The 13,718-nt window shown below is 40.4% G+C and overlaps 1 protein-coding gene across 2 annotated transcripts in view; it reads right to left on the bottom strand.

Annotated features, from left to right (window-relative positions):
- Window positions 1-3,439: 3,439 nt before the first annotated feature.
- Window positions 3,440-13,718, bottom strand: part of LGI1 (leucine rich glioma inactivated 1) — a 39,137-nt gene continuing 28,858 nt past the window's right edge. Inside the window, exons 5-8 of one of the 2 annotated variants that reach the window (XM_027596704.2) lie at window positions 10,861-10,932; window positions 7,882-8,051; window positions 7,438-7,602; window positions 3,440-4,848 (exon numbers count right to left, since the gene is read on the bottom strand). In XM_027596704.2, the coding sequence (XP_027452505.1) occupies window positions 4,013-4,848; window positions 7,438-7,602; window positions 7,882-8,051; window positions 10,861-10,932 (1,243 nt within the window). In that variant the 3' untranslated portion in view covers window positions 3,440-4,012. The remainder of the gene's footprint in view (window positions 4,849-7,437; window positions 7,603-7,881; window positions 8,052-10,860; window positions 10,933-13,718) is intronic. The other variant, XM_027596705.2, reaches the window with a different exon arrangement.

The raw sequence follows: 13,718 nt of genomic DNA, 5'->3' as shown, positions 1-13,718 counted from the left end.
CTCAGGCGACCTTACAGGGGCCACCAGACCTCCCTTCCCCTTCCTTTTCTCCCCTTTTCTCTCTCTGCTCTTCCTCCCCCTCCCCCTCAGACTATGTAGCTTCTCACCTCTGCTTCTCTCTGACCTTCTACCTCATTCTCTTCTCACCTTTCAGACCAGCTTCCTCTGCTTTTACAGATGCTCAGTCACTGTCCCTGTAGCATATGCCATTGGTTTCCACCCAGAGGCTCCTTACTGGGTTGAAGTACCCATCCTGCAGCTGCCATGGGCGTTAGTTTATAACAGTCTACATTTGCATACTTCTCTGGAGGATTGTCCTTAGCCGACAGGAACCTTCATCACTGGACATGTCTGAAAGGTTATGCCCCATCCTCTTGGCTCAATGACCATTAGATGGGGGGTATAAACATCCATCCTCCTTGCCTCAAGGCAGGACACACTGTGTGGTACAATTCACATTCTGGAGTTCCCCGTGGAGACAGTCTGAAGCTAACTTCTCCTGAAAGAACATCTCTGTGTAGCACCTTCCCCTGCCTTAGTCTCACTCCCTTACAGGTGTAACAGGAAAGCACTCCCTCAGTCAATCCCTCTGCTTTGAGGGAACCTGATTTAAGATAGTCACTTTACAAATCTGGTGCCTGTGACTAAGTGACTGAGCCTCTCTGTCCTAGTTCCAAATATCGAGGAAAAAGAACCGGATCAGTTCTTTCCCAGCCCAGCTTCTGGGTTGAACCCTGGATCAGGAGTTCAGTCCAGTCATCTGAGGCTGGAGAGGAGGCAGAGTTATATAGCAAAGGGCAGAAGAAGGGTACAGGGAGAGAGGTCAAGTCTCAGGAAGGACCGGCCAATTCCTGTGAAAGTGGATCCTACCATGTGGCCTCCTCCTCAGTTCTTCTTGAATTTCTGTCAGCCTTCTCACTTCTCACCTCTTCCCCTTCTACAGTCCCAGGTTCGGATTGGAAGATGAAGTGTTGAAAGGTAGTTCCATGTGATGAAGATGGATCTGGATTGAATGTCCAGAGGCCTGGTTTGGTGCTGTCTCCCTCTGCTCACTTCACATCTCTGGCTCTCCAGGTTCAGGTGAATTAGAGAGTCGGTTTGCTAATTTAAATAGTCAATGCTTCTGTGAAAACAAACAGAGAAGAATCTAAGCCTTTCATTTCTGCATCCCTGAACTCAGCAGAAGGCCTGGCACGGAGTTCGAACACTGGCAATGTATTGAAAACAGGAGATATCCTTTACAAATGAAATGGCCGTGAATTACATTAAGGTAATAAATGTAGAACATGACCCTGAAGCATGCAATATTCTGGGTGTGGAGTCGGCACACTCGGTGAGTGCTAATTTGTGTCAGGTCGGTGTTAAGTACCTTGTATGCTGTCCTGATCACTGCTGCAGTGTAACAAATCACCCCAAAACTTAGATGCTTGAATTGACTGTTTTATGATGCTCATAGATTCTGTGGGTCAGGAATTTGGACCAGGTACCGTGGGGATGTCTTGTCTCTGCTCCGTAACATCCAGGGCCCCAGTGGGGAAGATTTGACAGCTTGGGGCTGGAATTACCCGGAGGCATCTTCATTCACAGCACTGGTGCTTGTTGTGGTTGTCAGATGAGACCTCAGCTGGGGCTGTCGACCGAAGCCTGGGCTTCTTCACAATGGTGGCCTCAGCCTCGTGGGACCTTGTGAGTAGCCGTTCAGGGTTCCAAAAGTGATTGTCCCAGTTCACAAGGTAGAAGCTTCATTGTTCTTATGATCTAGTCTCAAAAGTCAAACTGCGTCATTTCCACTACATTCTATTGATTATAAGCCTGCCCAGATTAAGTTAGGCACCACCTCTTGATGGGGTGGGGGCAAGGTTCTCATAGAACATGTAGGATGGGAAATATTGTGGCCATATTTGGAAAATTCAATCCACCAAGTGCACATTATCTCATTTAATCCTTCCACTGTCCTTGGAGTAGGCATTATTTTCCCTTTGCAGATAAAGAAACTGAGGCTCAGAGAACTTAAATAACTTGCCTGTGGACAAAGCCAGTACATGGCAAGGCTGGATTTAAACCCAGTCTGTATGGAGCGGGTGTTCTTCAACAGCATATATCCTATTTATAGAAAAAAGGAACTGAAGAAAATAAGAAACTCAAAGGCCAGTTCTCCCTGTGTGCAAGATTGGGAATGGGTAAGACTTCTTGTCCCCTATAACTTTAATGTCAGTTAACATCGTCCCACGTGGTAAAGGAATCTGGTTCCTATGCATAACTTCCCGAGGTACTGCTTCTTGGAGACTGTGTAACTACTGTGTGTACCTTTGGTGCCTCAAGTTTGCCAGATATGTGCCAGCAGAGAGGTTGATGTCTGCCCTCTTCCCCCTACCCATTCATTTGGCAAAGGAGCATGGGGAGCAATAAGCTGGAGGAAGCTCTGATTCACACAGAACCAGTTCATGCCAGGAAAATCTTCTATGCCATGATCCCCTTTTGAAACCGTATCTCCCCTTTAAGGGGAGATAAAACAGGGACCACTTCCTCCAGGAACTCATCTTTGATACTCCTGGGATCTTTATAAATCAGAATGTTCAGATGATGATTGGCACTTACGGCTTACTCTGTATGTTTCTTTCTTTCTTTTTTTTTTTTTTTTAAAGATTTTATTTATTTATTCATGAGAGACAGGGAGAGAGAGAGAAGCAGAGGGAGAAGCAGGCTCCCAAGGAGCAGGGAGCCCGATGCAGGACTTGATCCCAGGACCCTGGGATCATGACCTGAGCTGAAGGCAGACGCTTAATCATCTGAGCCACCCAGGCGCCCTACTCTGTAGGTTTCTATGTCTTAAACTTCCAATTAGTCTAAGGCTCCAGAGGGCAAGGGCCATGCCCTATTCCTCCTCAATTCTCCTCCCCAACACCACAGGAACAATACCCTGTTCTTAATAGGTACTCAATAAATAGGGCTGATTAGATCAAAGGGACTTAGGAAGTTTATTATAACAGGAGGACACACATGCCTCTTCTAAAGCCTAGCCTACCATAGGCACTGTGCTAGGTGCTAACAAACCATGTGATCCAGGAGTAGGAATTTAGAAAATCAAATATGAGCCTCCTGGGCACTCTGTAGCATGTCAGTAATATCCAAACTGATGTCTAGAAGTGAAATATCCTTGATCAGATTAAGAGGCCTACATATTGGGTGAATCTGAGGCAAGTACTATAAGGTTACAATCTCAATTAGCTCTCAGATGATTCTAGGGTCAGACACTTAGAAAGTCCCTAAATAGTGTTTTTAAAATTGAAAATCTTGACTTTTGCTTCTTTTATAAGTTTTTTGAAGAATTTTTTTAGCTAGAGCTGTCAGATAGGAAAAGAATGGGTCTTACTATTTATTTCAAATCAGTCTTCTTGAAATATGCAAATTTCTCTACCGTGCTTTAAGTTTGTCACCATTTCACCACAAAATGTTCTTAAAAGCATGACCTTTGGAAACACCCTTGAGTTTTCCAAATCAGCTGATAAACTTGTTCCTAAATCTTGGGTAATGAATATCAGTGTTTGATCTTCACACCATAAGCTCTTCATCTAAACATAATCCTATTGTATAAAACTATTTCCTCAATGTACCATCACCAAGAATAAAACAACTGTAAATAATTACCTTTGGGATATGAAAGAAAATGTAAACATTTTATTTGGCAGTTGTTTCTGAACACATGAATAAATAAATGGAAAAGTACATATTAATAATTCTTTTTGGAGTAACAGATACCATTAAACACTTATTTACACATCTTCACTGCAAAGAACAGTCACACAATTCAATTTTGTCTTATAAAAGGTCACTTCCCACATCACTGGACTGGACAGTTAAGGATGGAGATACTGGTAGTGCTTGGTTCTAGCAGTCTCAATGTTTGAAAGGCATTCATTTGCAAGTGTGATAAGAAGAGTCATCATGCATTGAGTTCATCCGGATCATGTACTGTAGAAAGTTTCTGATGGCAGCCAAAGAATTTGGTGTGTCATGCGCTTAAGTCAACTATCACATGTTTGTAAATCTGTGTATTTCCCTTAAAACTGGAAGCAAAAAGAAAATTACGCTTATTAATGGACACATGCGTGAATGATCTTGGTGCCTGAACATTTAATTCCTGAAATTTCACAAATTTGGCTTTCTCTGCATCCCAGTTATACACTTGCGTAAAGGAATAATCACTTCCAAGAATTGCATATTGGTAGTTATTTATCTGAAGAGGCTGGAACACCATGGATCCTCGTGATGGCATCCTCTGAATATCCTGAAATGAGGAACCTCCCCATTTCATTACTTTGGAATCACCAATGAATCTTGTCAAGCAAATGTACACGTCACCTTTCACTGAGAAGTGCTTAACGGCATATACATCCTCCATGTTAGGGATGTCAGTTTGGTTAGTGAATAATTGTGTTGCTTTGTTCCACTGATAAATTACAGGACGCTGGGAACTACTAGACAGGATTAAATGAGGCGTTCTGAGTGTCTGAGGTGTTCTGGCTATTTCTAGATATTCCACATCAGTGTCCCTGTACCACGCATGTAAGGATTGATGGGAGTAGAATCCATTTCCATTCCATTTATAAATGGTAGTAAAACCAGCTTTTGAACTGTCAGCAACAACAAAGTACCAGTTGTTTTCAATCTTGAATGTTTCAATGTCATTGGGTTTTCGGATTTTGAGAATTTCAATATCCTGGATTTTTATAAATTTATTTGCAAAACTGTCTCGCTTATAGATGTGAGAGCCGCCAAACAGCTGGGCCACAATAACATAGAGCTGAGTTTCAATGACTATAGGCTTGCACACTACAGTGGACGTGCCTGGGAAAAGACAAATGAGAGATTAGTTGGATGGCCATCCTCTTTTGCAGCATGTAAACATGCAGCCTGAGGCCATACAACTTCCACCAAAATCAGCCTGGAATTAAGAGATTTCCTTGGTTGAATAGGTAAGGCCAATCTCCAAGGCCCAATGGCAGCAGGATCCTGAAGTTCTGTGCCTTTGTGCCTCACAAGGCCTTGTTACCAACAACTGAGTTGTCAAGTCACATCCAACCTGCACTAGACATTCAGGACACACAGCTGTGGCCTGAGTTTTCTCCTCTCACTTCTTGCAGAAAGAAAGTATTGCTTTCCCTGACATATCATGAGTTAATTATAGTAATTCTAGTGAAAACTTCCATTTATTGATCACCAGCTATGTGCTTTGTCAAATCATCTCATTAAAAATTCCCAAAAATCTTACGAGATAAATATTATTATCCTCCCTTTTGCAGATGAGCAGACTGAACTCAGAGAGGTTCAGTGCTGCTAGGAGAAGGCAGAGTTGGGATTCAAACCCAGGTCTACCAGCGTCTCTATGCTTTTAACCCAACCTGTGGGGAGGTGAACTATTCCAGGGCTTCCGACTTGGGCTAGGATCCCACAGGTTTCTAGAACCACCCTACAAAGTCTTGAGCAGTCATCTGGATAGCCCATGGTAGCCCATGGTTCTACCTGAAATTGGTTTGTTCCTAGTGTGAATGGCTTCTTGCTCTAAAAATAGGTGATTTTCCCCTAGGGAAGGAGAGAGATGCCACTTGTCATTTTTCTGAAGCTTTAGGTCACTGGTAGCAAGAGAGAAAACAAGGAAGAGAAATCCTTGAGAAAAATGAAAGAGGGGTACAAGTCACAGGTGATACTCCTAAAAGTTATTTTGAGAAATCTTAGAGAACAATATGGATCAGTGTCCTTGCTCAGTATCTTTTTGGTATCAATAAATGTAAATATTTATCAGTAAATATCAACTAGAGGCAGTTTGGCTCTAGGAAATCCAAAAAGAGCAGGGCAAATCTGGGCCCCAAGCCTTTTCTAACTTTAGAAGCTCCAAGGCAGTAAGTTCTGCATCAACTCTTTCTACTAATAGGTGAGATTATTCTATTTGTGACCCTTTTCAGGACTCAACTGTGTAACTCTGGGAAAAATCACTTAACTTCTCTGGAATTCAGTTTTTTCTTCTGTACAATGAGGATTTGACCTAGATCAGGAATGGCCACTAGACCTCAACTATGTATCAATACTCATCAACTGACTGATTGGGAAACTGCCTGGAAAACTGTTTTGAGAAGGATTCTGTAGTCGGGTCTGCACTCTGTAAGCAAGAGCATTGTCATTGATTAGTGATGTCTTTCTGGCATAAAGGAGGTCATAGTGACAGCATATTGGGCATATATTTGTCATCTTACATGAGATGATGTCCTCTGAAAGTATGCATATATGTGATTCATTTCTCTTTCAAGTATTCATCTTAAGATTCATCTAGAATAATAGATGGACATACACAGGTAAGAACCTGGTTTAAACTGCACAAAGCTGCTGCAGTTCATTGGAAAATTGAGGGGGCTTTGGGAAAAAGGGAAGCATGACCTTCTTCCTTGAGAAAGAAGGAGGTTTCTGGGAGGACCTCAGTTTGGAGAGGATCCCTTCATCTGGGCACCTCAGTCTCAAGCAAGCCCCAGACTTGTCTCAATCCTGTGAACAATGGGGCTGGTGGCCACCAACACAATCTAATTATGACCCTTCCCATCCAAGAAGGGAAATCTTTTACAGGGAGGTTTGAATGTTCTCAGAAGCAGATTTAAAGGTATTAGAAGCTAAAGCTGATGGAAACATTTTAGAGGGAGCCCCATATTCTAACTTACTTAAAAACTATAAAGTTGTTGAAATGAGAACAAAATTTAATAGGTCACCTAAGTAAAAGTTTTCATGGAAGAAAAGTGGTTTCCAAGGTCAAATTAAATGCACAAATCACTGGAAAGAGGCTTCCTCACTGCTAGACTTCTCAGGGCCTCTAATGCATAATTATTATGAATCTCTAAGAGGGAGATACGGTTCACAGATTTATTGGACCAAAATCCCTTTTTGTCACAGGAGTACATTAACATTTTGAGGGGGTCATGTTTGTACAACAGAGCTTGAGACTCATTGATCTAAAATAACATCTTTATTTTATAGTTAAGAAAAAGGGAAGGCCCAGTGAGGGTGAGTGGCTCACCCATCTAGTTTGTGGCAGAATCTAGATTAAAACTCATGATTCCTAGTCCAATATTTTTCTTTTAAAGAAAAATAATCTACCTTTTATTTGGCAGTTACTATGCTTGGTTCTATGCTAAGTTTCTTCAATGTGTGATCATAATATCTTATGAATACATTATCTTACAACCACCCCATGAGTTAGGTATTATTATTCCCACTTACAAGTCAGGAAATTAAGGTTTAGGAAACAATCCCCAGTCATTTAGTAAATGGTACAGCTGGGGATTAAAGGACTCTAGTGTGCCCAACAATCCCCCTATACCAGTTGTCTTTTTCTGTTGCCCTTGGTCCAACCTGCTTGACTTTCTATTCAAAATACGATCAGGCTTTTCATACCTGTAATGTTGTCATAATTTCGGAAGGTCTTTTCTACATGGTCCCATTCAAGGAAAATGCACTTTCCAGTAAAAGGCTGAGCAATGACTACATACTCATCATTCATATAAGAAAAAGTATCTATGGACAGTGATTGATAAGGCAGGTCTTGAGACTTTGCAAATTCTGCAAAAACAGGAAATGATGATGAATAACCGTGTGCTAATGCCTCATTCCTTGGCTAGATCTCAAATGTCCTTAAGAGATACATTTATTTAAGAGAAACAGTAAAATGATAATTTTACTTTGCTTTTAAACCCACAAAGTTTTGATGCTTTATCATATTTTAAAAATTAAAATTGGTCATTTGGTTTTTAAAGATATAAAAAATACCAATTCCTGCACACACACAACATGTAGCCCTTATTTTAGCTTTATGAGGTGGAATGACTTGGAATACATTACCTGTGATGATGCAATCAAAATCCTTGGGCGAGAGACTATTGATTTTGCGCTTCTTGTATTCTGGGGGGCCTTCACAGTAGATGTCTTCAACAGTTGCATTGGTGTGGCCCAGCCATTCCACCAGCCACTTCAGTTTACAGTCACAATTAAATGAATTCCCTCTCAGGTCCCTGAAAGACAAACTTCAGTTGATTTTGCTGCATGAGGGTCCTACCTATGCATGTATGATCTCTACCTCAGCAATTAACATATGCAGAATGCCTTTACCCAGCTTTACGTCATGCCGCATAATCTACCTTGAACCTGACTGACCATTCAGTTTGAGTTCAGAGAGTTCCCACAGTGCACCCTTGAGTGCCACCCAGTCAATAGAACCTCATAAGTTATTCCCTCTTGGATCAAAGGCAGCTCTGTCTAGAGCTGTGCTGTCCATAGAAATATAGTGTGAACTACATATGTAATTTAAAATTTTCTAGGGGCACCTGGATGGCTCAGTCCATTAAGCGTCTGCCTTCTGCTCAGGTCATGATCCCAGGGTTCTGGGATCAAGCCCATGTCCTGATGCCTGCTCAGCAGGGAGTCTGCTTCTTCCTTTCCCTCTGCTCCCACTCATTCTCTCTCTCTCTCTCTCTCTCAAATAAATAAAATCTCCAATTTTTTTTCTAAATTTTCTATATTTCTAAAAAAAGTAACAAGAAATAGGTGACATTAATTTTAATAATATATTTGATTTAAAATAATTTATTTTAAAATAATATATTTTATTTAATATCTCACACAAATATTATCATTTAGCTGTGTAGCCAACAAACATTATTAATGAGGTATTTTACATTTTTAAAAAATGTTAAGTCTTTGGAGTCTAGTGTGTATTTTACACTTAGAGCATAACTCAATTTGGATGCTAAATTTTCATCAGAAGTATGCGATCTGTATTTAGATTTCATAAAATTTATAGTTGGAAAAAAATAGTTTCACACATCCAAGTTGTTCTGAACATAATTAAGTCTTGCAATAACCGAACTGAGAATCAGTTTTTCAATTTAACTTAGTTTTCTACTTAATTTTCTAAAAATTAAGTAAAAATTTAAAGCTTTGTTCCTTAGTTACACTTGGAACACTGCTTGGTGACCACATGTGTGGCTACTATATTGGAGTGCAGGTCTAGAGAATAGAATATAGTGCTTATTATATCATATTTAATTAAATCAGCTATTTGCTTTTGTTCTTCCTCAGAGATGTAATTCATCCTGATCCTATTCCATGGTCTACAAATTCAATTTTAATAGGAAATGACTTTGACACAGCAGAGTTAATTCAGACATCCAGCAGCTCATGTCTGTAATAAACTATACAGCATGGATCATTTAAATTTCCACACATGATCCCAACTCACCAGGTTTTCTGTTTATTTGCATTGCTTCTGTTCAGAAATTCCGGCTCCTTCCTAAAACCCTTTTTGGTCACACAGAATTCCCAAGATAGGTATTGCCTAGTCTTCACACAGCACATGAATAACTTTTAAATGTTGAAGCATTTAGAAATGCTTTTTTGGGGATACATTCAAGAAAACCAAGAAATCCACTAAAAGACAAGCTGTCAAGGATCCTTGTACTTAGATAATTCTTGATTTGGGCATATTAGGGTAGGCCCAAGAGGCCAAACCCATTATGGGATTTCCTTAGAGACTGAGCCAATTTCAAGTGGGTTTTGTGTTGTTGTTTTGGTTTTTGCTCACGTGTGGTACTGGCTGACACAAGGATGGGCCAGAAGATGATGCCCGAATAAGCTGTATCCCCAAGTCGGCTATGGTATATCATCTAACCTCCAAGACATCCCAGGGCTGACTTCATCTCCCAAGAATATTCTGACCCCAAATAATGAGTGTCAACTTTTCTGGGTGATTGTAAACCAGAACAGCTAACTGTGGTCTGTCTGAGACTCTCTTGAAAGTGCCCTGCTTCTGGCACTCTCTTGGAAATGAACCATCATTCAGGACTTGGGGTAATAGGCATTGAGGAGGGGCTGGGGAAATACCACAAGGAACAAAGAAAGTTTTTCATTAGCTTACTGATTTGAAGTTAAATACTAGGTTTAGGAGAAAATACTTGACTCAGATCTTTTGTTATTGGAGAAAAGTTGTTTTGAATACATATTCTATAGCAAAGTACCTGAATTGATAAGAAATATTTTGGTTTCCCATATCCTTTCATTTGTTCCTGTATCTACCTTCTGACCATTTAAATACCCTTCTAATGTCTGGAAGGCACTCAATGAAGCTAAATTGCTTTTGAGAGAGTTAAGCATATATTACTTGCTTTGCTTACAGCAAAATATACAAATTCCTTACAAAGATCTTTCACTCTGGGGCTTAAAAGTCAAAGTTTGAAAGCTCTTTTGTTTGAAAAAGGGTCAAAAATAATTAAGTTCATTCCCTTCCTGGGGCTTAAGCCAAATTCCTGGGGATTAAGCCTAGAGTTGTTGTTCAGTCTAAGGAGAGAAAAGGCAAACTTGCCTCCCTTCCCCCACTTCCTGCTCCATTTCTCTGTTGACTGACCAACCCATGGGTGTAACCTTTCATCTGTACTCGGTCAGTTTCCCAGACTCCTTTATGTTTTTCCTCTGTAGCCCCATTTCCTGGACCTCGTGAGAAAAAAGGCATCTTGAAATTTCACTCTGGGCCTCCTCTTCCCACCCCCTCAAAGTCCCTTATCAGCACTCCCTCCCGTAGGATACACACTTTGCCCCAAGGAATGCCTGGGCATTATATATTCAGAATATAGAATATATATATTGAGTCTTCACTACAGAAGACTCAAACATTAGTTCCAGTAAATTTAAAATTTAAGCCAATTTAAAATTTAAATTGTAAAATTCTTATTTAATTTTAAAGCCAATTACAAATTCTAAACATCAATACCAAGTTTCTTTGTTAACTATTGCAAATTAATTAATCAGTGATTTCTTGGGTCCTCTTACACATTTGTTAAAGAATCCAGGCCTTTGAAAATATCTTTTGGGAGTGTCTGGAGATTGTTGTTTGCGAGGCTCCTGGAAAAAAAAAAAGAGCAATGTAAACTGTAATCATAAACTAAATGGATGCATTTTATGATAAAACTTAATTATGAATTGCTTTTATTCTTTCCTGACTACACTAAATTACTTGCAGTACCTTTATTTCTTCTTCTAAGATACTACTCAGATTCCCACTATCGCACTTTCAATTCTTGGTCTCTTTGCTTCAGTGCTCACTCAGTATTTATGGCACTTACGTACCATGGCAAAAAAGAAACTATCAAACAAGCAAAAAATGATATTGGGCATTGATCTTTCTATGTAGAATGGAATATGAGATTCATACTCTTAGACATTCAGTTTAGGGAATGTGTCCCAAATAATGACTAACTAAATGGGTGACAGTGCCCATTTCCCCTCACACTCAGCCTGCCCCTGCTCCTCCCTCTCTCCTTCTCACTTGCTCCAGAAGTGGCCAAACCCCCAACTGATAGTGCCAATAGCTCTAGAGTTTGGGGACCTTCTAGCCTATCCCCCTGCCAGCACATTCTTTCTTCTTTTCGAAGCATATACTCCCTTTTTATATTTTTCTTTTCTTTTAGTTCCATTCATTTGACCTCAGAAAACAACTTTCTCACAAATACCCATCCATCCATCCATCCTCTTTAATCATCTCCTTTCCTTTTCTTCCAGTTCTTATTGTCACAGGAACTGTTTTCTCTTTCTCTTTCTATTTTTTCTTTCATGAATCACTGGAGTAATTCTAATCAAAGCTAATGAGTAAGGAGTAGTCCTGATGATATCAAGAAAAGGGAAATGTGTCCATACTGTAGAAATGTGAACGTAACAAGGAATAGCAAGGGATGTAGGTACTGATAATTTTCTATTTTTAACCAGCATTGTGTGTGTGTACACACCTATCTATTATATACTTTTCTTATGAATTTTTTCCACAAAAAATTTAAAAACTAAACCAAAACAAAAAGAGCTTATGTTGTTGGCTTCCAAAGTCCTTGAAAATTCTCTCAAATTCCATTTAAAAGACTCTCAAAACTCTTCTGTCTTCTACCTGCTCTAATTAATATGAGATTTCTCAAGTGCAAACATTCAAGACTTTTAAAACCTATTTTTAAGTTAATTATGTTGTTTTCCTGAGTTTTAGAAATTATGACTAGGTTGGAAAACTTCAATGAACCTTGGAACATAAGAATGCGAACTGAATCAGAATGTTCCCATCTCAATGACGGTCCATTATGTAAAGAAGGGCACAGCTTTGGAGCCATTCTGAGCTTTGTTTGAATCCTGACTCCACTATTTCCTCGCTGTGTGACTTTAATTCTGAATTTTCTTCAGGACTCAGGTTTTTTTTTTTTTTTTTTTTTTTTAGGCGGGGGTGGGGTTGGGTAATAATACCTCATGTCACAAGACAGAAAAAGTAAATGAGATACCTGGCTTCTGGTCTATTTTCAATAAAGGGCAGCAGGGAGGAGGGGAAGAGGAAAAGAAGGAGAAGGGTTTGCCTAAGAAATAACATTTAGGGGCACCTGGGTGGCTCAGCAGATTAAGCAGCTGCCTTTGGCTCAGGTTATGATCCCAGGGTCCTGGGATCGAGTCCCACAGCCCGCTTCTCCCTCTCCCTCTGCCTGCCTCTCTGCCTACTTGTTTTTTCTCTCTCTCTATGTCAAATAAATAAATAAAATCTTAAAAATAAAGAAATAACATTTAGAAAACTGGCCATATGAAAGAACCACTATGACTGTAGTGGTATTAGGATTAATAAAATGTTGCTAAAGAAGACTTTTCAAGAGAATGTCTCTACAATTTACCTTTCTGGCTAGTGGTTGAATGAAGAGACTTCCTGGTGTCTTGGTCTAGTCCTGAGTCACTCCCAAGTTATGTGTCTCAATTTATTTTCTGGCACCATGTGTCTTAAAGTTCTCATGTGAACTTCTAAGTGGATGAAACAAACTGCAGCTGGTTGCAGGGCACGAGGTTGGAGGAGGCTGGGTCATAGGACAGCGGGCATGAAATGAAGAAACAGTCAAGTCGTGAATTACTACTGCCACCAGGGTTGCCCAGGAAGAGGCACCATGTTTGCAATGCTGCCCAAAGCAGTTGTTTTATTATTATTCTTTTTTCCAAGGCTGTTCTTTTAAACAATGAGCAAATCTGGGAGTTCCACTTCCTGGCCAAAGGATAGAGCTCTAGACCTCACATACTCAAGGTGAAGGCCAACCACAGAAGCAGCTGTTAAGACACAGACTTGGAGCTACAAGGTTTTTGGGGTAGAGAGACATCATTTTTCCATGAGAAGATGGAGGACTTTTAAATCAACAGAGTTGGGGGCTAAAGCCGATGAAGGCAGGCTGACCTTCTTGGGCTGTAAAATGAGGCTTTATGCCTTTTGAGGACTTACTGTAACAGGGAGGCTCTCACTCTGGGGACCAGTGGGCGGGGGAGGCAGAGCATCGTGAGGGGTGGCAGAGGCAGAAATGGTGGCTGGATTTACTGCACTCAGTATTACTCGTTTTCCTGTTTCACTGCCAAAATTCAGTGAAATACTGACTCACAGTGGACTGTTTCTGAAAAAGACAGGATGGAGCTTCACGCCTAGGTTTGGTGAAGAGTAGGCAGGAGAAGTCTGCATGGACTCATAAAAGAGGCAGAACCAAGAGGAAGTAAGACCCAGAAAGGAGAGGAAGGCTTCCGAGTCCCAGGAAGTGGAGTTCAGACAGTTTCCCTAAAGCCTTTGGGAGGCCTCAGTGACAGGGTTTACACTTGTGTAAGAAAGCAGGCAGCACGGACTGGACCAGAGAATGTCT

The sequence above is a fragment of the Zalophus californianus genome, chromosome 15, assembly GCF_009762305.2.
Source record: "Zalophus californianus isolate mZalCal1 chromosome 15, mZalCal1.pri.v2, whole genome shotgun sequence".
Taxonomy (NCBI): Eukaryota; Metazoa; Chordata; class Mammalia; order Carnivora; family Otariidae; genus Zalophus; species Zalophus californianus.
The sequence above is the reverse complement of the archived record's forward strand: the minus strand, read 5'-3'. Positions and strand labels throughout refer to the sequence as shown.